The 26,191-nt window shown below is 41.7% G+C and overlaps 1 protein-coding gene across 2 annotated transcripts in view; it reads left to right on the plus strand.

Moving 5' to 3' along the window:
• The first annotated feature begins 16,115 nt into the window (after positions 1-16,115).
• Positions 16,116-26,191, plus strand: part of HIBADH (3-hydroxyisobutyrate dehydrogenase) — a 107,849-nt gene continuing 97,773 nt past the window's right edge. The window contains exons 1-2 of one of the 2 annotated variants that reach the window (XM_066354111.1): positions 16,116-16,311; positions 23,379-23,539. In XM_066354111.1, coding sequence (XP_066210208.1) covers positions 16,221-16,311; positions 23,379-23,539 — 252 coding nt within the window. In that variant the 5' untranslated portion in view covers positions 16,116-16,220. Of the gene's footprint in view, positions 16,312-16,340; positions 16,517-23,378; positions 23,540-26,191 lie in introns of those variants that run through there. The other variant, XM_066354112.1, reaches the window with a different exon arrangement.

A 26,191-nucleotide genomic window follows, 5' to 3' on the forward strand; every position in this document is an offset into this window, starting at 1 on the left:
ATGCCCTTAACTGCACTTAAATCTTCATTTAATCTGAGCTGGTGAAGAGTTACCCTGCCAACCGATGGTTCCCCTATCATTTAAAAATATATTGCATGAATAATTAAGTTGTTTCTTTTCAGTGACAAGTTCCTCATTGCATTATCTATTGAAAAAGAATCCACACTTTGTTAATTTTGCTCATGAATGGATCTATCATCTCAAACAATTATTCATTGTGCGCTGACTGTGCTCTGTAGTCTCTCCTGATGAGACTAGAGCATGCTCCTATCACCCCAGGGGACACGTAGTGACCCTTTGGGGATTCTTTACTTGAAAAAAAAATTGATGGAGTTTTTACTTCTCAAAGGAGTGGACAGAACAAATTTGTACAGTATGCACATGCAAAATACAGATGAAACAGGCATTCCATCGACAATCTAGTGGAAATATGAGAAAATAAGAGGACCCCCTCAAACTCGATAGGTAGACTATCTTTCTGAAAGGTAGATTTTATTTTTTTAACCCAAAGGTATATAGTTAGGCCAATTTGTTGCTTTAAGTAAAAATGCAGAGAGGAACTAACTTGAAGTTTACAATGCAGATGAAAGATAAAACGAAACACAGAAACGCGAAATTAAAATGAACCCTTTGCTACAAATGCATATCAAGAAATGGTTATTTCTCCTCAAACCAAGGTTATGGCAGGCTAAGTGTGGTGGTTAAAGGAGGCCTTGTCCTCCAGGCCTGGCCTGGCCAGAGACAAGCTTGTGCAATAAGAAATTTGTCCCTGGCACTCTCGCTCTCCAAACATCTCCTTTTCCCCTTTGTGGTCACCTCTCCTCCTCTCTCCTTCTTGCTCTCAGGGGTCTCTTATGTCCCTGGCTCAGTTTTGCTCTCAGTTGGCAGCTAATTAATGGGTAAGAAGTTGGGTTTGTGGAGAAAAAGGCGCTGCTAAGTGTTTACAATGTCTTTATACGTTTCAACATTTTCCAGTTATTAGAAACAGAGAGGAAAATTCTGGCAGTAGAGAACCAGTTTGGCTCTGGGTCAGTAAACCTGCTTGGCAATTTAATAGAAGCAAACCTCAGTCATTCATTTTGCACTGGATTGTGTTCAATGACCCTCAGGTATCTAAGCAGTAGAGGGGGAAAAGGGGAGGTCAAAGTGAAGGGTGCTTTGGTCATTTTCGTTCTCATAGGGTAGAAATAGTCGTGGGATCTGCCAGAGTCTGGAAACATCGCTATTTTTTTTTCTTCTTTGATAATTAGCCGTGGGGGATGAGGGAACCACCACCAGGAGAACTGTAATCAGAAAGTTTTGGTCTTGTGGAAGTTCAAATATAGGCTTAATAGGTTTAAAAATTGGGTAGAGTTTAAGCACCAGCCCCTTCCCACCTACAGCACAAACAGGCTGAAAGTTGGTGGGATGGAAAACTGTTTGTCCTCTGGCCAAACTCTATATTTAACAGGGAGAAACCCACATTTGATTAGACTTAAAAATTTTTTTTTTAAATTCATTTTATTTTAGAGAGAGAGGAGGGGGCAGGGAGAGATAGAGGAACATCAGTATGTTCATGTATGAGCCCTGATCAGGGATCGAACCCGCAACCTTTATGTATGGAGACGGTGTTCTAACCAAGTGAGTGATCCAGCCAGGGCTGATTAGACTTAAGGGTGCGAAAACTAAGTTAACATAAGAAATATGTTTACGTAAGAATGAGTTTTTACTAAGATGTATTCTTTCACATTCTTCTTTTAAATGGGATATCCTTCATAGTTAATTATAGTTGTAAGTTATATAATTATATTTTCCTAATAAAAAGTTAAAATTGCTTGAGGTAATTTCCCGATTCTTTAGACCAGGGACTTTCAAAATTATTTGCATAGGGAAGCCTAAAAAGTGTATGTGTACATATATATATATATATATATATATATATATATATATATATATTATTTTTTTTTTACAGGGACAGAGAGAGAGAGAGAGTCAGAGAGAGGGATAGACAGGGACAGACAGACAGAAATGGAGAGAGATGAGAAGCATCAATCATCAGTTTTTTCGTTGCGAGACCTTAGTTGTTCATTGATTAATTTCTCATATGTGCCTTGACCACGGGCCTTCAGCAGACCGAGTGACCCATTGCTCGAGCCAGCAACCTTGGGTCCAAGCTGGTGAGCTTTTGCTCAAACCAGATGAGCCCCCGCTTAAGCTGGCGACCTCGGGGTCTTGAACCTGGGTCCTTTACATCCCAGTCCGACGCTCTATCCACTGTGCCACTGCCTGGTCAGGCCTGAAAAGTTTTTGAAAAACATAGGGTCCCTTGAATATTTTACATCGTTATTTGAAAATGCTTTTATCTTAACTTTAAAGCATTGTGGAGAATGTACTTCCTAGTATATTGTTATTTGAGTATATACTTTAATTTTGTTTTTATCCAGTTCTTGGAACTGTAGTTTTAGTTCATTCTATCAAAATAGTCCACCATAGAAGTATAGTCAAACCAATCTTCACTGACCAACCAATCAATTAAATCAGACTGAATGTCCACCATTTAAAACTTTGAGTGGGATGATATACTTCTGAGTCCTAATTCCACATGGGGGGGGGGGGTGGTATAGAGAGAAGGCATGGAGGCTTGCCAAAAATTGGCTGCCTAGAGAAAAGAAGACTCGAATACTTTTTTGCCTCATTTTTGGGTGGGGAATGGGAGAATGCTTCCTCGGAGGCAGTATGTGCTTAGTCATCCCTTTTGAATGGCCTCCGAGATTTTTATAGCCTGGAGCAATGCACCAAGATGAGATTCGGGTTGGGAGAGAGTTCTGTCCCTCCTGTGAGATGGAAGAAGGGCGAACATGAAAAAGGGGCACTGGCCGGACTTGGGACACGTGCCGGCTGAGTACCTGAAAACAGACTGCTTTAAAACGATCCCATCACCATGTTTTTGGGAAGTCTTCAAGCACCCCAGAAGGAGGAGCGCCCAGTTTGAAGTCAGCTGTTCTAAACCCTTTTTAGAAGAGAACACACGTGTTGCAAAGATCCAGGATACAAGATAGCCTTCCAGTGGGGAGACACGCAGGCAGCAGCAGGCATTTCAGAAACTCAGTAGGACAAAGGCAACGACTTTATTAATGCTTCCCTGTATGGAATAGCTTACATTCCAATGCCTAACTCTCATATTTAGACACAAACTTTTAGAGATGAAGAACCCTGGAAGACAAAGTTATAAAGCTAGCATAGCGGAGTGAGTCAATAGCACTGAGATTAATTTTGCATTTTTTGCCTCTACCTACCCAGCATAAGGCATCTTCTGATTAAATGTTTCCACTGAAGGCCTTGAATGATGATTTCACATTAAATGGAAACTTAAAGTAATACCACATGCCAGAGGATGTGAAAGTATGCAAAAAAAAATGTGCCTCACTTTGAGAACACTAATTATACAACAATCTAACATCATCATGGATAAGCGAATACTTCAAAGGACATCCTTCAGCATTACTTTATCTTAAGCACGTTTTCATTTTATAATTCTTTCCCACAAAGCCTGCCTTTCCCTGTTGTTCTCTAGGAATTATAAAAGCATCCAAAAAAAGAGAACTAACAATGAGGGAAGGTCAAATCTCTACCCAGAGTGGATTTTTGCTGCCTTTGCTCTTTCCTCATTTCTGTCTTTTTTTGGGGGGTAACATTTCCCCACTTTCTTTGGTGTATTTCACTTCCCTCACTCCCTGCAATTCTAAGCTGCCACTCATATTCCCACCACATAGAAGTTGGTGTGTGACATAGGTCATATTAGCCCATCCTCCTCACCATACACTGGCCTGGAGTTAGGCACATGACTCAAGTTGGGCCAATTAGGGTTCTTCTCTGAGATATTTATATGAAATCAAAGCATTTCAATGAAGTTGCTCAAACACAAAAACATTGACTTTTGTTACATTTCTTATGGAAGATGATAAAGAATGAAGTTTTCCCCTTGGGGTCTAATGTAAAACATAGCCTCACAGGCCATATGGTTACAGTGCACAGTGAAAAATAGAAAAACACAAATAAGGAAGGGCGCACATTATAAAAAGGTCGTGAGTTTCTCTACACCCTGGACTGGTATTCAAAGATTTAGCTGCCTCACAGGTAAGTCCGATACAGAGAGGCCCCTGGAGACTTATAGATGACAAGGTCTAAAAACTAGAGATCAACAAGTAGAAGTTGCCTGGACAGATAAAACAGGTAGGTCCTGTTCTATAAATTTCAGGCAAGCAGAATGACCACGGACTTGTTGACAGTGATGGAATTTCCTGCACTGAAAGGAAAGTGTGTGAAAGGGAGAAGGACGCTAAGTGTTTAGAGGAGATGTCGGCTGACTCACTGTAAAGCTCTGCATGACTCAGGCAAGCTGGGGCAGGTAGGGTGGTGGTCGTGGAGGTGGGAGAGAGTGTGTGGAGGGGGTACTGAGGCAACTGCATTACTTGTGCTTCAATTGCGCCACCATGTGGCTGTGATGCCAACAGCAGCCAAGCCCTAGCCCAATATGCCACTTTGGTTGATGGGCTGAATTTCTACTTATCTCCCCTGGAGGTGACTAAGTAAAACTACCTGCCCAGTCCCTAAGGTATATGGATTTCTTATGGTGAGAGATGGGCAATGCTTAGAAATAGGGGATTACAGAAAAGAATGACATTTTTATGATATCATAGGGGTATTTGTTTGGATAACAAAAATAGATGTGTTCTCATTTTGAGCCCTAGGTCAGAGAAGTGCAGTTTATAAGTAGTCGTGCATTGGAATTGGCTCATGCAAGTTTGCGAGAGATGATTGTTAAATTTTTAGGAATTTTGCAAGCTGGTTGTAAAGCAAAGCTGTCATGAAAAATTGACTACATATGTCAGATTTAATGACAATAGATTTATTCAGAAAAGAGCTAGCATTTTGGGATGTAATCCCTTTTGTCAACTCATTGTTCAACTGCAACCATATGTTGGCTGCAGATACAAAAGTTTGGCAAAAGTCAACAAAATCATTCTGTAAGAATCCATACTAAGCACTATATATTTTATTATTATTTGTGAATTGAATGCCACACATACTTTCTATTATAAAAATTTATACTAAATATATATGTCCACTTTCTTCCCCTGTAGAGTTAGCTGTTAAGAGTTTACTAGCACACCACACTTATAGGTTATATGTTTATAATGAGTTGCTAATAATAACAAAATATGAATAATGCATCATTTCATTCCCCTCACACCCACTTAGTTTCAGACCTGTGTGACTCCATTCTGAGTCACACTCCATCAGCCTACAAAAAGTTCAGGCTGTTTCCAGTGCTTAATAGGAATATCCCTTTGTTGTTTCCTGAATTTCCTTAAATGCTTTTTAAAAAAAAATTATATTTATTCCTTTTTAGAGAGGAGAGAGAGAGAAAGGGGGGAGGAGCAGGAAGCATCAACTCCCATATGTGCCTTGACCAGACAAGTGCAGGGTTTTGAACCGGCGACCTCAGCGTTCTAGGTTGACGCTTCATCCACTGCACCACCAAAGGTAAAGCTCCTTAAATGCTTTGATGGTAAATAGACAACCGAATTTCTTTAATGTCTATTCTGATACTTCAACACCATCCCAAAGTGCTAAGTGCCTAATATTTCTGGAAGGTGATGTTTTATTCCCACCAACATAGCTCACTTTTATATAATTATATAAGAGGTTAGCTCTCACTATGAACTATAAAAGTTAGGCAGGTAAAATTTTTCTGCATGATGACAACCAACACCATTATTCTGAGACTCTCAAAGTTAAGTACTAAGGAGACACTTCCCACTTGAATGGCTGACTGTACACATGTGTTCAATCTGGATGCAATTTATATGAAAGTAAAGGAGAAAAAAAAGAAAGTATAGGAACAAAATTTAAAAAAAGGAAATAAAATCCCAAGAATAAAAGGATAGGATGAGAATCACTAACAGATGAAGATTTATTTTTTCAGGGAAGTCAGAGGAGAGATGTAACTATGTGATGGATTGAACAGAGGGAAGGAAGTCACAACCCAGATACAATCAGGAGGCCATTGGAGTCCATCTGTCCAGTAAAACCTCAGAGATATTCTGGGTTGGAAACTTGGAATCAAACTGTCAAATAGGCAACAGAACAAGATAACGATATTCAAAGACTCAGAAACTTCCTTTTTTAGGAAGTTACTTGATGTACTTAAGAAAAAAAAAGACAGAAGAAAATCAGGGGGGAAAAATAATGACCCGGAATATGGAAAACATGGAACTAACCCAGTGTTCAATGAACAGAAATCCCAAATGACTGGGAGCGCTGCAGGCCTAGAAATGTTTTTCTAAATCAGAACAAGTATCCAGCGGGGACCAAAAAAGAACGTCTGTAAAAAGAAAGGCCTAAGTTCCACGCCATAGATAGAATAACTAAGGTGTTGGAAGATATTTGGGTATGGTGAAGAAGGCAATTAGAAATTCCAGGAAAACACACACACACACACACACACACAAAGTCGTGGTTCAAATATTAATCAATCTAAAATACAGCATAGTTATGAGCATAAGGAAAAACAATCTATTTGATTATGATATCAAATTTTAATAGCTATTGCCAAACATTCTTTCTAAAGAGGTTCTATCCATTTGGGTAGTAACCATTAAAATGTAACATTTATACACTTTTTGATTCAACTATTCTATTACTAGAAATGTATTCTCAGATTTATACTTACACCCTTGTTTCAATATATAAGTTTGAGCATGATAATTTCATCATTATTTACAGTGGCAAAAAATTAGAATAGGTTAACAAACTTTTGGTATATTTACACAATACTGTGCAGCCTTTAAAAAGAATGAGTTAAGTCTATATGTATGATTTGAAATTATTTTTGAGATATGCAAAGTACAAAAAGCAAGATGTAGAAAAATGGGTATACTGAGCTTCTCTATCTGAGTAGAAACAAGAATACACACACATATATTGTGTAATGTACTCTGTGGTTGACTCTAGAGAAGTGGGTAAAGTTTGAAATGCGATGAACATTTACTTTGTCTTCTTTTTTTAGAGAGACTTTAAAAATGTTTATTTTATTGATTTCAGTGAGAGAGAAAGGGAGAGAAAGAAAGAGACAGGAACATTGATCTGCTCCTGTATGTGTCCTGATGATGCTCTAACCAACTGAGCTACCCGGCCAGGGCTACTTTGTCATTTTATATTGCTTAAATTTTATCATGTGCTTATACATTTTTTAAGCTGTAACTATTTCGAAAGTGAAATAAAGTTGTAACTAACTCACCTTTTCAGTTGGGATACTTCTGCCTGAAAGCAACGGAAAACCAGACTGCACTTAATTTTTATTGGCTCATGTAACTGGGAGGGCTTCAGGCTCAGCCTAATCCTGCCCGCCAGACTGCTAATCCTCTGTCTGCTGGATTCCTCCCCACACTGACTTTTCCCGTGGCAAAGTGCTGCCTTCACATCTGCTTCCCTCAATGTCCAGAGCAGAGAGAGGGCGTTGCTTCCTGTGATTCTCTTGCAAGAATAAGGAGAACTCTTTCTCAGAGGGTTCTGCACGTCCCTTCCCGTTTCTTACTGACCCAAACTTGTTTCTACGTTGCTCCTAAACCACTCCTTGTGGCCAGAGGAATGCCAAGTGCAGATCAGCTTAGAGTTCCAGCACTCTAAGTCTACTTTTTAAGTCCAGTAGTCTTAAAAAGCAAGGCCAATAGCATTATCTTAATTCAAAGTAACCTTTCTCTGGAGCTGAGTGTGACAGTTCCCCCTGATGTATATAGAGTCATACTGGTACCTGAATCAGGATACTATAGAAAAGGGGAGAGAGGGAAGTTAACTGGTGTCTTGTAGGCAACCAATGACCATCATTCCCACCCTAGTCTTCCTCAATGCTATGATAAAGACCTTTACACTGTTGCCATCACAAAATTATCTTAGTTCACAAAATTATTGTCAAAGAAAACTAATTAATTTCTCTTTTGTAGCAACAACCAGAGTAAAGCCTCGTTCGCAATAATGATCATGATATATCCTTTGAAAAGATATAATTTATAGGATGCTCTCCCATTTGATACAGAACAGATCATTTGTTAGCTCATCCTGTTCCTTGCATGAATAGAACTGCATCTTCAAGAATGTCAAGCTTGGAGGGAATATAGAATAATGATTGTCATGATGAATATGCAGTAATTATAAACTCCAAAGTGCAATTCATGAGGTTTAATTTTCCCTCACTAATTACTGACTACCAAGAACATACAGTTTACAGAAAGAAGCACCCTGCCCTCCCAAATAAGCCCAGCAAATAAGCAACAGACTCTTTCCCTGCTAAAAACAGGATCAAGTAAAAATGACAATGGACTTTCTGCCACTGCCAGACAAAGTTAAAACAAATATTGGTACTCCAATGATTCCCCTTCTGGGTATATATATGAAGAAACCCAAAACACTATTTTACAATAACATATTCACCCCTATGTTCACTGCAGTATTATTTATAACAGCCAAGATCTGGAAGCAGCTCAAGTATCCATCAGGAGATGAGTGGATAAAATAGCTGTGGTACATTTACACAGTGGAATACTACCCGACTGTAAAAAAAAGAAAGAAATCTTACCTTTTGCAACAGCATGGACAGGCATTATGCTAAGTGAAATAAGTCAGTCAGAGAAAGAGAAATATCATACGATTTCACTCATATGTGGAATCTAAAGAACAATATAACTGAACAAATAAAACAGAAACAGACTCACAGATACAGAGATGATGGCGACCAGAGAGGAGGGTGGTGGGAGACTGGGTGAAATTGGTGAAGGGATCGAGAAGCACAGATTGGCAATTACAAAATAGTCACGGGGATGTAAAATACTGCATAAGAAATACAGTCAATAATATTGTAATAACCATGTGTGGTGCCAGGTGGGGACTGGAAATATTGGGGGGGGGGAGGGACGCTTTATAATGTAGATGATTGTCTAACCACTATGCTGTACACCTGAAGCTAATACAAAATAATATTGAATGTAAACTCTAACCTAAAAAAGGAAAGACAACTTATAAAAAGAGAAGTAACAGCAATTCTAAACATTCTGGCTTGTTTTTTATAGTATGGCCAGCAAAAGATGATATTCTTGAAGGACTGCATAATGCAAGGAAGTTGAAAATTTCATGGGTGCCATCTGCAAAATACCTATTATTTGGCCATATTTCAGACTACAGAGTCCACTTTTTTAGGTCTCAAAGGGCCTGAAGGGTCACCGGGACTGCATGGAATTCCTCCAGGTAGGTCGCTGGAGTGGTGATTGACGTGAATAATGGAGAATTACTTGGAGTGAGACCCATAATTGTATTTTAAATGCTATTTGAATGGAGTGATAGACAAATTCCACAGCGCGAAGGTTGCTCCGTTAAAGGCAACTGTCCTTTTAAGAAGATGGCCTAAATCTGAAATATTCTGGTATTCCATGTATTCCATTCATGGATTCTTGGCCATGGATTTAGTGGTGATGGGAAGTAGACCTGGATTTGAAATGCCTTAAAGGGGGTTCCAAGCATAGGCCCCCCGCCCAAGAGTTCTGCAGGAGAGGAACCTATTTGGTGGTCTGTGCTTTTTGCACATTTTGCAGGTGTATCTTGCAGGTGCATAGTAGAATTTCCAGCACCACGTGTGAGCAGGTAGAGGTGATATATATGAACTATTATCATCAATGGTTCCATCACCCCTGGGATGGACCCAGAGAAAAAGGCAGGTATATGATTAAGTTGTACAACATCGTCCCCTAGCAGGCTTAAGGGACAGGAAAAGGAATAATAGCGCCTTGGGAATCACTGCCTTATCTTTTGGCCAGGAGTAATTCTTCGTATTTGTCTCACTAATGAAAGAAGTTATGTTGCATGTGGGATTATGAGAGTCCCTAATGAGTCAAATCAGCTCCCTCGAAAGGGCCCCAGTGGCCCTCTCAGTTTGCATCCTGGCAGAGCAGAAAGGCCTGGATCCAGGTCTTGTCTGTAGGGACATGTAACTGGCTGTAGTTTCACCAGAAGTCTCCCTTACTCCCACTTCACATCGTGTACTAACAGGCAGGGTATTCCCAGAGTTCTGCCAACCATGGGCAGATGTAGGCTTTTCTGTTGGTGTCACTGGATGAGCTCCGCCAAACTTTGCAAGGGGGCGGGACCACGAGGTTTTTGAATGAATGATCTGGGATGGAGCAGCTTTCTGACGCCTTGGTCTTAAAGCCCATTAACGCCTACAGTTAACCATTGGAAGAATTAAACCTCTGGCCTTAATTTCTAGAGGCCCATAACTGCTTAGGGCTTTGTTCTAAATTTACTGAGTGTGCTAGTGTCTCGACTTACACCATTAACTAGCGTTTTTGTTTTTGTTTTTTTGAGGCGAGGTCTTTAGGAATTGAAGGTGCGCTTCATGGTAAGCTGTTTTCATACACTCGTAATAAGCTCATCTGGCTTTAGTGTGTGTGAATCTACTGAGCGTGTATCAGGGCCCCTGCCCAGGCATTTTGTTGGGACGATGGTATTGGAAACATCAGTTTCTATTGCAAATGAATGCCCAGGGATAGCGCGCATTACAGGGTTGCCAGCATCCTGATTGTTGTGGCAATGTCTGAATTTTGGGTGACCTCTTTGTCTTTCTTTAGAACTTCACTGTCTGATTTGGTAGCCACTGGACACTTGTGGCTACTGAGCACTTAAACTGTGGCTGGTCTGAATTAAGATGTGGTATAAATATAAAACAGATCCTAGGTTTCAAAGAGTTAGCATGAAAAACAACAACAACCCCAGAATGTAAAATCTCTTATTAATAACTTTTAATATAGATTACATGAGGAAAGGATAATATTTTATATATTGGGTTAAATAAAATATATTATTAAAATCAATTTCACTTGTTTCTTTTACTTTTTTACAATACGACTGCTAGGAAATTTAAAATGACACGTGGCTTGCATTGTATTTCTTTTGCACGGTGCTCCTAGGATAGTCAGGGAGATGGGTCGGCTAGTGAGCATGTGGTCAGAGCCCACAAAATCCTAAATTTCATGTCTGAGCAGGCTCCCACCGCATTCAAGGCTTTGTGTCTTTTTGCTATAAAGGATCACAGGCATGAATATGACCATATGCTCAGTCCTGGGTTCTTCTAGAATCCCAAAATCTAGGAGAGCGGGTCGTGGGGACTCTCGACACCTGAAGTAATAAACAGAACCTACTGGGAGAAGATTTGAATGTGAATAATTTTTGGTTGGATTTTCTTTGTCAAAGAGTTAAGAGGTGGAGCCCCTAGGTACAACTGACATTATAGAACGTGAGTGGGAGACCCAAAGCACTAAAGCTGAGGCTAATTTGTGAAAAACCAGCAGCTGATGGGGACTTCTCGAAAGACACCTGTTCAGTTCAATATTTTTCATTAACTACTTCTTTATATCTTCTGTTCCTTTGCCGAGACGTCCTATTTTTTTGCTGAGCTGATTTTTTTCACCTTGTTTTAAGCATATTCTAATTGCTCATTCAAATGTTCTTCTGATGCTTGCTTTAAAACCTTTGTTAGATAATTTTAACTTCTCTGTCACTTTGATATCGATACTTTTTTCCTCATTCAGTTAGAGATATTCCTGGTTCCTGATAGGACAAATGATTCTAGTAAAACGTGGGCATTTTGTGTATTATAACACTCTGGGTCTTATTATTATTATTATTTTGTATTTTTTCTGAAGCTGGAAACGGGGAGAGACAGTCAGACAGACTCCCGCATGCGCCCGACCAGAATCCACCCGGCATGCCCACCAGGGGCGACGCTCTGCCCACCAGGGGGCGATGCTCTGCTGCGACCAGAGCCACTCTAGCGCCTGGGGCAGAGGCCAAGGAGCCATCCCCAGCTCCCGGGCCATCTTTGCTCCAATGGAGCCTTGGCTGCGGGAGGGGAAGAGAGAGACAGAGAGGAAGGAGGGGTTGGGGGTGGAGAAGCAAATGGGTGCTTCTCCTATGTGCCCTGGCCGGGAATCGAACCCGGGTCCCCCGCACGCCAGGCCGACGCTTTTGAGCCAACCAGCCAGGGCACTCTGGGTCTTATTTAAACAGTTTATTTTAGCTGGCTTTTCCTGACACTGCTCTGGCAAGGGAGGGACCGGAGGGAGCCCCATCTCTGCTAGTGCCAGGCAGGGCTGGAAGTCTAGGTCCCTTTTTCTGCCGCTGTTGGCACCATTGAGTGAGGGCAGGACTCCTCATTCCCGACAGGTTCAGATGGGAGTTTCAGTTCCTCACTAGGCTTCCAATGATACTTCCCTAGCTGGTGGGGTGAGAGGGTGGTAGGAGGGCCCCATTCCTGTCCCCCACGTGGCATTCACCGGCACCACAGTGGGGAGGTATGGCCTCCTTACACTGAGCGAGTGGTGAGAGTTCCGAGTCCCCACTCAGTCCCTTCTTTGATTCTACCCGGGCAGTGACAGAGAGGGGTGTCTCATTACTGTCAGGTAGGGATAGAAGTCCAGGCTCCCCACATGTCTCCAATGACACCTTGAAGATAGCAGAGAGGCATGTGCGGAGGGTCTTGTGCCCAGCCAGCAGGGGGAATGGAAGACCCGGCTCTCTACCTGGCCTTCTCTGATACCACAGCAGTGTGGTTGAGCAGGACGGGGGTTATGGTGTTAGGATGTTGGGGTGTCTCATTATAATCTGGATATTGTGCAAATTTAGGCTCCTCACTTAGTCTTTGCTGGCATGGCTATAGGTTTTTTTTTGTTGTTGTTGTTTTTTTTTCATTTTTTCTGAAGCTGGAAACAGGGCAAGACAGTCAGACAGACTCCCGCATGCGCCCGACCGGGATCCACCCGGCACTCCCACCAAGGGGCAACGCTCTGCCCACCAGGGGGCGATGCTCTGCCCATCCTGGGCGTCGCCATGTTGCGACCAGAGCCACTCTAGCGCCTGAGGCCACAGAGCCATCCCCAGCGCCCGGGCCATCTTTGCTCCAATGGAGCCTTGGCTGCGGGAGGGGAAGAGAGAGACAGAGAGGAAAGTGCGGCAGAGGGGTGGAGAAGCAAATGGGCGCTTCTCCTGTGTGCCCTGGCCGGGAATCGAACCCGGGTCCTCCGCACGCTAGGCCGACGCTCTACCGCTGAGCTAACCAGCCAGGGCCATGGCTATAGGTTTTATTGTGTGACATTTGTCTACAATAGAGTGGTTATTTTCTAAAAGTTATCTGTCTTGTTAGGCTCCATCTTTTTCATCCTTTGGTTAGAGAGAGTAGCCTTTTACTGGGACATTTTTGTCCGTGACTGTTGGCATTTTCAGGTTTCTGGTTTTTGGCTTCTCTAGTACCCAGTATTGGAAACATAAAGCTAAATGAAACCCCAAGTACTTACTACTCTGTTCCTCTTTGGGTCTTGAGGTCTCTAGTTGGTATGCCTTCTTTTATCTACCTACTTTGTATATAATGTCCAGAGGTTTGAGTTGTATTTCTTGGGAGGGATAGAGAAAAATATACCTATTCCATCTTCCCAGAAGCAGAAGTGAAGTGCCTATAAGGCACTGAAATACAACTTCAAACACCAGTATTGGCAGAGACTTAGGGAGAAGTTGCAGTGCCTTGCAAACAAAGGTATCAGGGAGGCAATCAAATAAAGAAAGTCAGCCATAGGTTGTAACTGTTTTTGCAAACACAACAACATCTGCAAACTCTTTCAAATAACTCTAGTTACAAATCATAATGCTTACCATAAAGTTCTATGAAAATCTCAGAGCCTTAATTTATTAACCAGTATATTAATAAATTATATTCATTTATATTAATATAATTTGAGAGGAGTTACTAAACTACATGTTGTAGAGATGAGATGAAGAAATAGTGACTTATACCCTGGTCCTGACTGAGCAAAAAGAATTAAACTTTCAATGATACTCACTCTCTTTTCAAAGATATCACACCAGTTAAAAAAGAAAATAAAAGTCAAATTAAAAAGACCTCATGCCCAGCTTCAGTTCCGCCTGCTCCTCTTTCTAAGCCCCGCCTTGGAGTCCTAAGAGAACACTGTTCATAGGAGGCAACCTTTCACAAAGTAATACTAATTTTCAAGAAAAGAGCCCTATAAACAACCTAGAGGAAAAAAAAAAAACAGTAGCTCACAATAAAAATGACAGAAACAATCTGATTGGATATAAAATCTCAGGAGGACTGGGATATAAACTTTAGGAGCTGGGAGATCGATTGATATGCTATCCTGTGTTGTAAATAGCTCTGCTATGCAGGTCGACATAGTTGAAAGGCAGGCACATTTCAGCAGTTAATTATAGAAACCTGTCGGGAGCTACATTTATTGGTTGCAGGAGGTCTATTCCATCTAAAAGCTAAATAAACCAGGAAGAGAGGGTCAGGTAGAAAATGCTAGGAGACTGTTCCAATGGAAAAAATGATTTTTTTCCCCTCCCCTTTCTTCCTTCCTTCTTTTTGTTTGGTATAGAGTAGAGGGTTGAGAGACAGCCAAAGAAGGGAACTGTTTTTGTACGAGTTACAAATGGAAACCTTGCATTCTGTACCAGTTCCTGGAAACACTGCTAGTATGCCCAGAACCAGGAGAAAGCCTGCTTGAAAATTATTCAATTTCTTTGCTTTTTCTTAAGGCACATCCTACTCCCTGAGTGGGTAAAAGGTCAAAGTCAAATCTGCTGGTTCTACCACTTAGTTTCAAAGGTTAGGTGAGCCCTGGCCGGTTGGCTCAGCGGTAGAGCGTTGGCCTGGCGTGCGGGGGAACCGGGTTCGATTCCCGGCCAGGGCAAATAGGAGAAGCGCCCATTTGCTTCTCCACCCCCAACCCCTCCTTCCTCTCTGTTTCTCTCTTCCCCTCCCAAAGCCAAGGCTCCATTGGAGCAAAGATGGCCCGGGGCACTGGGGATGGCTCCTTGGCCTCTGCCCCAGGCGCTAGAGTGGCTCTGGTCGGGGCAGAGCGACGCCCCAGAGGGGCAGAGCATCGCCCCCTGGTGGGCAGAGCATCGCCCCTGGTGGGCGTGCCGGGTGGATCCCGGTGGGGCGCATGCGGGAGTCTGTCTGACTGTCTCTCCCCGTTTCCAGCTTCAGAAAAAAAAAAAAAAAAAAAAAAAGGTTAAGTGAGCACCACCTAGGCAAATGAATAAATAAAATAAATTGGGCGGGGGGGATAGCGGGCAACCTAGCGCTCCTATTGTCCTAGCCACTCCACACTCTCTTTTCTCCCGTACCACTACCCTTCAGAAAGGCTGCAAACCTTGCTTTGGCTCCCAACCCCCTTTGATGGGGTCAAGGAGAATGGCAAACCCTGCAATTATCGCCAAAGAGTTGAAATTCAAATATGTACATCAAGTACAGACAGAAAAATGGACAAATATACATATACACTAGTTTCTGGACTTGCATATGACTTTAGTTTTCGCTTACAAAATAGATGCAAAGTTTTCAAACATTAGAGAACTATATATTGGAATAGAGAGTGCAATTTCCCAGTAATTCTACCCGTCAAAGAGAACAATGTTATCAACTTGTTTTCATACTATTTTTCAAGTTTATAAAAGAAACCGTTGGGTAAAATAAAATCAAATACGTTTAAAACGGTTATTCCAGTCACGGCAGATTTCTGTGACTGTTTCCCAAGAAAAGAGACTAAGAATACAAATCACGTGTCCTATACTTAGAAAACTTGGGACTTCTCTTGCCTAAAAATTGCAGCAGTGGCTGCGGGCCAAAATTCTCTACTTGCCCGCAAAGAGGCAACACGCGCAGTTACAACCTTCTGAAGGGGAGGTTCTGAGTAGTCAGGTGTTCGGTGGCGGCGGTAGTGAGTGACAGCCACCGCCTTCCACAAACCCTCTGCTTTTTGGTAAACAAGGATACTCCCACCCGCAGTCTGCAAACGGGGGAGGGGTTTCGGGGCGGGGCCAGGGCGCTTGATGCGGGTTATTCGAAAGGCCTCCTATTGGTGGATCGTGAATTGCGGAGGCCCTACATAATGTTGATTGGCTCACTCTCTGGATTGACAGCCCCTGTCCTTGCCGGGCCGCGCCTCTCGGTGCTGCGCTCCTCCCCTCGCGGGTGGGTGCCCGCCCCGAGCGACAGAGCGCGTGCGCGCGCGGTCCCTCACCGGGCGCTGTGTCCGCCCGCCCCGTCGCGTACACTCGCAGTCAGTGGGCGAGCCGGAGCCGCGGAGGTCACCGCGGGGAGGCGGGGCAGGGGCAGCATGGCAGCCTCCTTGTGGCTCCGTGGAGCCGCCTCCGGCCTCCGGTACTGGAGCCGCCGGCAGCGGCCGGCAGTGGCCAGCCTTGCAGCGGGTAAGGACCTCGCGCCTCCTTCCCCGTCCCTCCTCCGGCCGCCCGCTTATCGCGCTGACGGCTCAAGGGGTCTTTTCACGGAGACGCTGCAGTTGGATCGGGGCTTAAAACCCAACATTTTGGCTGGTCCCAAGGCCTGGCGTCTTTTGCGGCTGTCGCTTGCGCTGCTTGTGCTTCCTTCCCAAAACCCTCGCCCGGAATCCAGGTGAATGGCGTTCAGCGCCCTTGTCGGAACGTAGGTAGGGGTTGGAAGACCTTGGGGTAAAGAGAAGAGTATTTTGGGTCCGAGGCGTGCTTTTTTGGAGTTAGTTAGGGCTCAGAGGACAAGTGGAGGGCCCAGCCTTGGGCGACCCCTGGCCTCGCAGCGCCGGTTGGCTTTTCACCTCCCCTGGGGTGCACCCTGCGTGGACGCCCCCTCGGGCAGCAGGGCCTGATTTTTGTTTAACCACCTTAATCGTGCAGGATGGTTTTTACACAGGGTGTCAATGCAAACCAGGTGGTAAGTCATTCTAGCAAAGTTTTAACTCGCCCTTGACCCGCAAGACGAGCTTGCCATTGCCCCTTTGGAGCTGTGCTAACCGAAGATGACAGACACTTCTGTCAAATTATTAACCCAGATACTTTTCACGTCCCCAAAAGTGTGGCCTGAACCTATCCTCCTTCCTCTCCCTATACCATTACAAGTCATGGAAGCTAACCAGTGACTTAAGAAGAGGCAGTTTTTTCATCCAGAGGAATCATCTTTTTCATTTTTCAGGTGAAGTGCCTGAGGGCCCTTGGCAAGTGAATTAGGGTATCTATCCCAGCAGGATTTAGAAAGTTAGTCTTTGATTCTTCCTCATTCTTGCGTTTCCTACCCCATCAGCATTCCAACTGAAAAATGGGTGTTTTTGTGGGTCGCTGCCATTGTTTTCCTGTAAAAGTGTGAGAATTGTAACATTGCACTGTTCAGCAAAATTATACTCAGGATTTCTTTAAATGCCCTGGTATTAGTTTGTGTTTTTTTAAAATCTTTGATTAAAAAACAAGCAGGCTGGGAATTGAGTTCTTAATAGCTCCCCTTCCTCCTTAGTAAAAGTTAAGCAGAGAAGTGCATTTCTCCCCTGCTTGAGAAGGGCAGGCTCCTTGTGAGGCAAGAGAACAGATGTCTGATGCAGAATCACAGTAACAAGATACAGACTCACAGAATCGGCCAAACTTGAGTGTAATCACTACCTGAGCTACTGTAATGAGCTACAAAAAAATGTTCCCCCCTTTGGAGATGTTAAAAAAAAAATCAGCCACTTTTCTACAGTAGTAAAAGTTGCACCAGTTTTCACATGAATGTGCAATTTTTTTCAGTTGTGACTAGCCAAGAAAGACATATGTGCTGTTTCATGGTCTTCCAAGGTGTTCAAATGATATTTTAATGAACTCTTCATGCACCTTTTAGAGTTATGAGAGTTCTTACAATTCACGATAGAAGAGCCTGTGGCCCAAGGCTGTAATAATAATCGCTGTAAACTGGAATGCTGTGCTACAATGCTGATTAGATTACTTGGGCATGTGATCTTGTTCCTGTGGTCCCTTGACCCAAAGATGCTGTATGAATATAGATTTATGATACATTTTAAATAGTTCTTTTTGTGATGATTGTTTAAAACTCTTCAGCAGTTGTTTTTAAACTGTAACTGTTTTAAATGTTTCTGTTACTGCTCCTTTACTACAAGTGTTATCTTTTTTAACATTGGAGTTTGAAAAAAATCCTACTGTAAGTTTGGAGTCTAGGGACAGTAAGGAAAAGAAACCATGTTCATATAGTAACGTTATTTAGTGTTTCGAATTCTGTGGGTTGTCTCCGTAGTATGTTTAAGATGTTTATATCATATGGATGGTAATATTATAAAGATCCATACAGTTATTTACTATTTCAAAATAATGAGACCTGAAAGTTGCCTGTTAATAGCGCATCTTCTAAAATATTTAATGTATCAAAAAGGAAATAAAAAAATGAGCAATATTAAACCAAATGTATTACTGTTTGATTACCATTTCATGAAGTTTTGTATTTATTAGAAGGTAATTAAATCTAGTATCACACTTCTTTATACAGATTTAGAAAAATCTACACACATAGGCCCTGTACAATCATTGTGACTTATCAGCATGTACATGGAAAAATAATTTGTGTCAGATCGTCTTCAAGTGACCACCTGGGCAGAGGTAGAATGGGAAAATTAATCAGCATCATGTTCAGAAATGAGCATAATTGTTTTTGTTTTTTTATTGGCCCGTTTGTATGTAAGAAATATATTTTCAAAACAATGCATAGTGCCCTGGCCAGGTAGCTCAGTTGGTTATAGTCCCCATATGCCAAGGTTGTAGGTTTGATACCTGGTGAAGGCACATAAAAGAATCAACCAATCAGTGCGTAAATAAGTGGAACAACAAATCGATGTTTCTCTCCCTCTCTCAAATAAATAAAATTTAAAAAAAATCAACACATAGCATAAACAGAACCTATAATGGCATTTTTCTCCCTTAACGTTAGCTTCTGGTGATTGCACGTGTAGCTCCAAAAAGCTGCACCTGGCCCTGGGGCCAAAAGTTGATCTTAAACTTGTGAAATTACATAGGGAGAATATGATTTCTGAAATAACTTGAGTCAAACAATAAAGGCCTTTATAGAGTAAGTCACCATGCTTAGTTCAGTAACTCTTAATATTAAGCAAGTAGAATGCTTTTACAATATTATATAATAAAGTAGAACACAGAGTGTACACACAACATAATCTCATAATGAAAACACATGCAAAAGAGTGATTATTTCTGTGTAGTGAGATTAACTTTTTCCCTTATGAGTTTATACCTTTTTGTATTTTCCTGTTATCTACAATGAAATGCATTACTTTGATTAGGGAAAAACATCTTTGGAAATGTCAAAGAATTAATCTGTTAGAACTTTTACATTTCGAAACTTAGAAAAGCCTGATTTTTGGTAGCTCTTAATGTTACCAAGAGGGTGATAAGTTTGCCCATATCCCATTGGAGAAAGAAGACATAATCTGTAAATCTATATATATTACATTGAGGAGCTGCAAAACTTTCCAAGTAGTTTTTTTACTCATCAGTGTCACCTTTGTATTGTGTTGACTGATTCTCTGCCAGCTTGATTTTACTTACGGTCTAACTCTACTACAGTGTGTCCGTAAAGTCATGGTGCACATTTGACCGGTCACAGGAAAGCAACAAAAGACGATAGAAATGTGAAATCTGCACCAAATAAAAGGAAAACCCTTCCAGTTTCTGTAGGATGATGTGGCAGCATGTTGGCCTGCGCAGATGATGACATAACACCATGGAAACCGCGGAGCAGCCCACGGCCATGCCAGTCGAGATATAGTGGACGGTACAGAGGAAAGTTCAGTGTGTTCTGTGGCTCGCTAAATTCGAATCTGTGACCAAAGTGCAACATGAATATTGGCGCGTTTATAATGAAGCGCCACCACATAGGAATAACATTACTCAGTGGGATAAGCAGTTGAAGGAAACTGGCAGTTTGGTGGAGAAACCCCCATCTGGTAGGCCATCAGTCAGTGACGAGTCTATAGAGGCTATACGGGATAGCTACCTAAGGAGCCCTAAAAAATCTGTGCGTGAGCCCACATCGAACTGCACTGAATAGGTATGAAACTGGGAGAGTTTTCCTTTTATTTGGTGCAGATTTCACATTTCTATCGTCTTTTGTTGCTTTCCTGTGACTGGTCAAAAGTGCACCATGACTTTACGGACACACTGTATTTCCACACATTAATGTGTGTGACTTATTTAAAGTGACATGTATTAAGTTTGAAAGTTTTTAGTATGATTTTGTTATATTCCTTTGAATTTCTGCTCCTTTAGGAGCCTATTTTCTATTGTCCAAGCACGCCTACTCATGTATCACCTTAAATCAAAACTGTTTCCTTAGACACAGGACATTCTCCTAAAGTAGTCTCCATTCATTCTTCTAGCACTCTGGTTCTTCTAACCTGCTAGGCAAAAAAGGGGCATTTGATATAGGACTTGGACCCTTATGCTACTTCTTTACCACTGATAGCGAAACTAGCAAATACTCGTTGACCGTCCTGTTCCAGGCACTGTTTAATGCTTTACATGTATTATCTCAAGTAGTCTTCACAGTAACCTTCTGAACAAGCTATTCTTGCTGATATAACTGTCTAGAGAAGTTAAGTACCTTGTTAGTTCAAGGGCATGCATTCAAGAATTAATCTTGTGCGGATAAGAATCTAGGTGTTCTAAACTGAAAGAAGTTCTTAAATATCACCATCTGTAAATAACCTCTTTTGACATCAAGTCAATGACTTGATGTAGTATAATTAAATAATTATACTACTCTTTCTCTAACTTTGCCACAGCAAAGATGATATGAAGAGAACTGAGCTCCTCATGCAAGACTTCGTCTTCAGTGATTTTCATGTTGGTCTATCTAGAATCTGGGTCTCATTATTTTTGACCTCAGCTTCTACAATTAACATCAGCTCTCTGCTTCAGCTCTTCTAAGATCCCATCACTGGGAATTGCTATAATGTCAAAATTTCAAAAGCTGAACTAGCCTTCTGGTTGATATAGCCCCCTTCTCTGATCTTGTTCTACTAATAAATATGCTGTTTATCATCCTCATTGAACCTCTTGTGGACCAGAAAATCTAACACAGGACTCATATGCAGTGTGATGAACTGAGCACTGGGAATGGGATAGTACAGAAGAATGACACCCATATTTAATGGAAGTGTTAGAGATGATCATCAAGCTAAAAGGAATTATAGATGCTTTTAACTCAAGAAGACCTCTATTTCCTAAGCATTAGGACTTCGCATAATTTGCTTTTAAGAAATCTCATATGTAGATAAAGTTCAAGAAGAGCAGAGATTCAGAAGTTGAGAGACTTGAAACTTAAAAGGGTGACTACGGTTAGTTGATGCACTACACACAGCTTTAAAACCAGAGCCCTTGAAAGAAAAAGAAAAAGAAGGTGGGAAATGATAGGGGAAGAGACAAGTAGTTATTTCTCTTTCTTTTCTCACTGGACTGAACTTTTTGAGGGCGAGGCCCATAACTTGCTTGTGTCTGTCTCTGAGCTCTGTCATAGAACTTTATGCAATAAATATTTTTTAAAATAAATTTTTATTAATTTTAATGGGGTGACATTAATAAATCAAGGTACATATGTTCAAAGAAAACATCTCCAGGTTATCTTGTAATTCAATTATGTTGCATACCCATCACCCAAAGTCAAATTGTCCTCTGTCACCTTTTATCTGGTTTTCTTTGTGCCCCCCCCCCATAACGACCACACTTTTATCCATGTCTCTTAGTCTCGTTTTTATGTCCCACTTGTATATGGAATCATGCAGTTCTTAGTTTTTTCTGATTTACTTATTTCACTCCGTATAATGTTATCAAGATCTATCCATTTTGTTGTAAATGATCCGATGTCATCATTTCTTTTGGCTGAGTAGTAACCAAAAAGCCCTTCAGTAGATGAATGGATAAAGAAGATGTGGTACATATATACTATGGAATACTACTCAGCAATAAATATTTGTTGAGTGGAGTTTTAAATCTAGAAACAGTAATAACATTTAATGTTATTTTCATGATAATGCAGAGCCTCTGTTCTGTCTTGCCACAGAGTGATGTCAGAAAGCCTTTTGTGAAAAAGAAGAAAGTAAAACAAAACCAGCATACAGTTTTCTTTAATGACTTTTCCCCTATAAATGGAAGTGCCCCTTTGGAAGTGCATGGAGTTGTTAGCCCAATGTGCTGAGACTGTTACTTTTGCCATTTAAGGCCCTTGGAAGTGTCCACCCCTCTTCCTCGAACCCTTTTTGTGAACTGGTGACTTTTGGTTGAAATTCTCCTGTGTTAACATTGTATTCAGATTGCTTTTTATAAGGTTGGAGTTGATGGTTTCTATAGGTATGGGAGTGGCAAGCTAACATTTTCCCTGTTCTTAGATCTTGTTCAAGTTATAGGTTTTATTGAAAATTTAAAGTTTTTAAATATATCTTATTAAAGGAGATAATGTAGATATGAGGAACCTAGACTCCTTCATGTATTAAAGTATATAGTATTTTATAAGTAACTTTTTAATATTTTAATTATTGATTTAGAGAGAGAGAGAAACATTGATTTGTTGTTCCACTTATTTATGCATTCATTCATTGATTGATTCTTGTATGGCTTATTGGGGATTGAACCTGCAGCCTTGGCATATTGGGACGACACTCTAACCAGTTGAGCTACCCAGCCAAGGTATAAATGACAACATTTTAAAGTTTATTGTTATAAATGGTAAAGGAATGTTCTAGAGGTAGAAAACAGAAGAGATTGCTTAAAATTTAATTGCTTCTTGGAGAACTAAATAATTAGAACTTAGTCTGTCTGCACATTGTCAATATCTTTAAATTTCATTAGCTTATTAGTTTTTAAAATAGAAAACATCTAAACAATTGAGGCCTGGCCGGTTGGCTCAGCGGTAGAGCGTCAGCCTGGCGTGCGGGGGACCCGGGTTTGATTCCTGGCCAGGGCACATAGGAGAAGCGCCCATTTGCTTCTCCACCCCTCCGCTGCGCTTTCCTCTCTGTCTCTCTCTTCCCCTCCTGCAGCCAAGGCTCCATTGGAGCAAAGATGGCCCGGGCGCTGGGATGGCTCCTTGGCCTCTGCCCCAGGCACTAGAGTGGCTCTGGTCGCGGCAGAGCGACGCCTCGGAGGGGCAGAGCATCGCCCCCTGGTGGGCATGCCTGGTGGATCCCGGTCGGGCGCATGCGGGAGTCTGTCTGACTGTCTCTCCCCGTTTCCAGCTTCAGAAAAATACAAAAAAATAATAATAATAAATAAATAAATAAATAAATAACAATTGACCGATCTGACCCATAGGTACGGAGAACAAGCTGGTGGTTGCCAAAGGGAGGAGGGATGGGAAGATGGGTGAAAAAGAATAACATTTGACTTACTAATGTTGAATAAATGTTTACAATAAAAAATACTACCTGCTCCTATTAAAACTAATACATTGAAATCAGTGTGTTCTAGGTCAATGGCCTCTAAGACTCCAGTTGGATTTATTGGATTAGGCAACATGGGGAATCCAATGGCAAAAAATCTCATGAAACATGGCTATCCACTCATTATTTATGATGTGTTCCCTGATGCATGCAAGGAGTTTCAAGATGCAGGAGAACAGGTAAGGTCTTTCCTTAAGATGCTGATGTTTAAAAATGAACATACATTCAAATAAGTGACAGCTTCCTCGTATACCCAGCGGAGTTGTAAACCAGATTGTTAATTTTATTTTTATCTGTCTGTAATATATCTATATATTCACAGGAAACCATGTATTAGTAACTGAATTTAGAATTTTGTTATTTTGAAATATGAAGGAATTCTTCTTGTACAAGTTGTAGAGTGGAACTGAGGGCTGGTTGTAACCCCAGGACAGGGAGAACGCTAAAAAAGTTCTGAGAGAAGAAATAAATGGTCAAGCTATGAATAATAGACTTGGAATAAATACTGAGAAATGCAATGTCTACGTAAAGAGCAGGTGTAGGCAACTCAGAGGCCATCTGCAGAACTGGTCTCCTCCAGCCTCTCCGTGGCGTGGGAGCCATTGGGGTTAGCAGCAGGGCCGTGTGGGAATCGCCTCGGAACTCCCCAGGGCTGGGTTGTGACTGCTCACGCCCGTGCAGTCTCTGGGTCCTGACTCTGGAGCCCCAGTTCAGCAGCACTTACAGATTGTGGTAAGTCAAAAGAAAAAGAGTCTCATTAGTTTTTAGTGAAATGTGTGTTACATTGGGTGAGAAGGCAGTTAGGGAAGTTCTCTCGGAAGACTAGGCATTTAGCCAGATAGCAGAATAAGTAGGATTCATCCAGAAGAAGAATGGGCATAAAGAAGCAATTTTCTTCCAAAGTGGAAGCGCCAGTCTCCAGGTTTCTCAAGATTCCTACTTCGATGAACAGGTACAGGTTGAGTACTTGCCATATGTCTAGCAGTCCACCTAGTGCTGTGGAGAATAAAACTGGTTGAGTTGAATGTGGCAAGTATTAGATGTGTCTAGGTCGCAGGACTAAATAACATGACAAGGAAGCTTCTACTAAAATTGTATTTTGACTATAATAAAGTGCTGAAACAGTTTTGAGGAGGAAAAAGTAATTAACTGCTGAGTCATTTCATTTCTGATAAGACACTGTGCTAATATTGTGTATAATCTTCGATCATCTTCAAACAGAAATGAGGTAGTCTGAAATGACAGTCATGGAGACAAGAGCTCGCAGATGCCTGAAAGTAAATTGGAAGGCGCTGGGACAGACTCAGTGGTTAGGTTTTCCTGGTTGTCCTCTTCCTTGAGATACGTAGGTGGGGGCGAGGAGGAAAGAAAGCCGGGCTCTGGGTGGCTGCCCCTTCCGGAGCAGTGAAGAGTGAAGACTTGTTTTGGTCTCTTGCCTGCTGTCCCCACCCCCGCCCCCAACATGATGGGAAAGGTTCTGTGTGTGGTTCACACTGAAGCTACAAGCCTAGAAGACAGAAGTTTCTTTCCCACGTCCCATCTGAGCATTGATTATAATAGCAGCAGTGGAGGGCAGGAGGATGTGAAATGCAGATGAATGGAAGGAGAGAGATAAAAGATAGAAAAGCTTTGGGCCTGAGGGGAAGTATCGTGCTATAATAAAATGAAAGCATTTGTTGGTCCATGATTTATGCTGACAGCTTAAAAAACATTCTGAACAGTGACAATGTCATTGGAACAAGTGAGATCTCCTTAGAGTGCTACTTTAAAAGGAAACGTTAATTTGGATGAATAAGTCCTGATATATTAAAATGTCAGTATTATTTTATAGTTACTTAGTTTTAAAATTTTTTGCATAGAAGAAAAAATGAGTTTCATTCTACTACAAGGCAAAGTCAAGACTGGGGGTGGGGTGGAAAATGTAGGGGAAAATCTTGAAAACTCTTTGCCCTTGTGCATAATCATGCAATGAAGGGAGTAAGGGTTTAAAAATTCAGAATATATTTGAGTTGCTGCTTACATAGTAAGGACAGATGTCCCCTTCTTCCCATAGTGTTACTGTGTCCAGTGAAGCTGATGAAGTGGCAGCCCAAGGAAACAGCCCCCACCCCAAAGATTGCAGAGTTGCTGGCTAGTTGATTTCTGATATCTGTAGTAGTTTTTAGTGGGAAACGCAGAGAGAAAAGACCAAAATAGGCAAATCTGGGTCAAAAGCAGTCAACTGGTTCTAAAGATTTTTGGTTATCGTGAAGAAAATTTTTCCTTCCCTTCCTTCATTCCTTTTTTTTTTTTTTTCATTTCTTTTTTTGGAAGAGAGACAGAGACAGACAGGAAGGGAGAGGGATGAGAAGCATTAACTCATAGTTGCATCACTTTAGTTGTTCGTTGATTGCTTCTCATATGTGCCTCCAGCCAGGCCAGTGACCCCTTGCTCAAGCCAGCTACCTTGGGCTCAAATCAGCGATCTTGGGCTTCAAGCCAGCAATCTTTGGGCTCAAGCCAGCAATCTTTGGGCTCAAGCCAGCGACCCTGGGATTGTTTCAATGATCCCATGCTCAAGCTGGTGAGCCTGTGCTCAAGCTGGATGAGCTCGAACTCAAACCCACGACCTTGGGGTTTTGAACCTGGGACCTTAGTGTCTCAGGTTGATGCTCTATCCACTATGCCAGTGGTCCCCAACCCCTGGTCTGTGGACCAGTACTGGTCCGTGGGCCATTTGGTACCGGTCCGCAGAGAAAGAATAAATAACTTACATTATTTTCGTTTTATTTATATTTAAGTCTGAACAATGTTTTATTTTTAAAAAATGACCAGATTTCCTCTGTTACATC

The sequence above is a fragment of the Saccopteryx leptura genome, chromosome 12, assembly GCF_036850995.1.
Source record: "Saccopteryx leptura isolate mSacLep1 chromosome 12, mSacLep1_pri_phased_curated, whole genome shotgun sequence".
Lineage (NCBI taxonomy): Eukaryota > Metazoa > Chordata > Mammalia > Chiroptera > Emballonuridae > Saccopteryx > Saccopteryx leptura.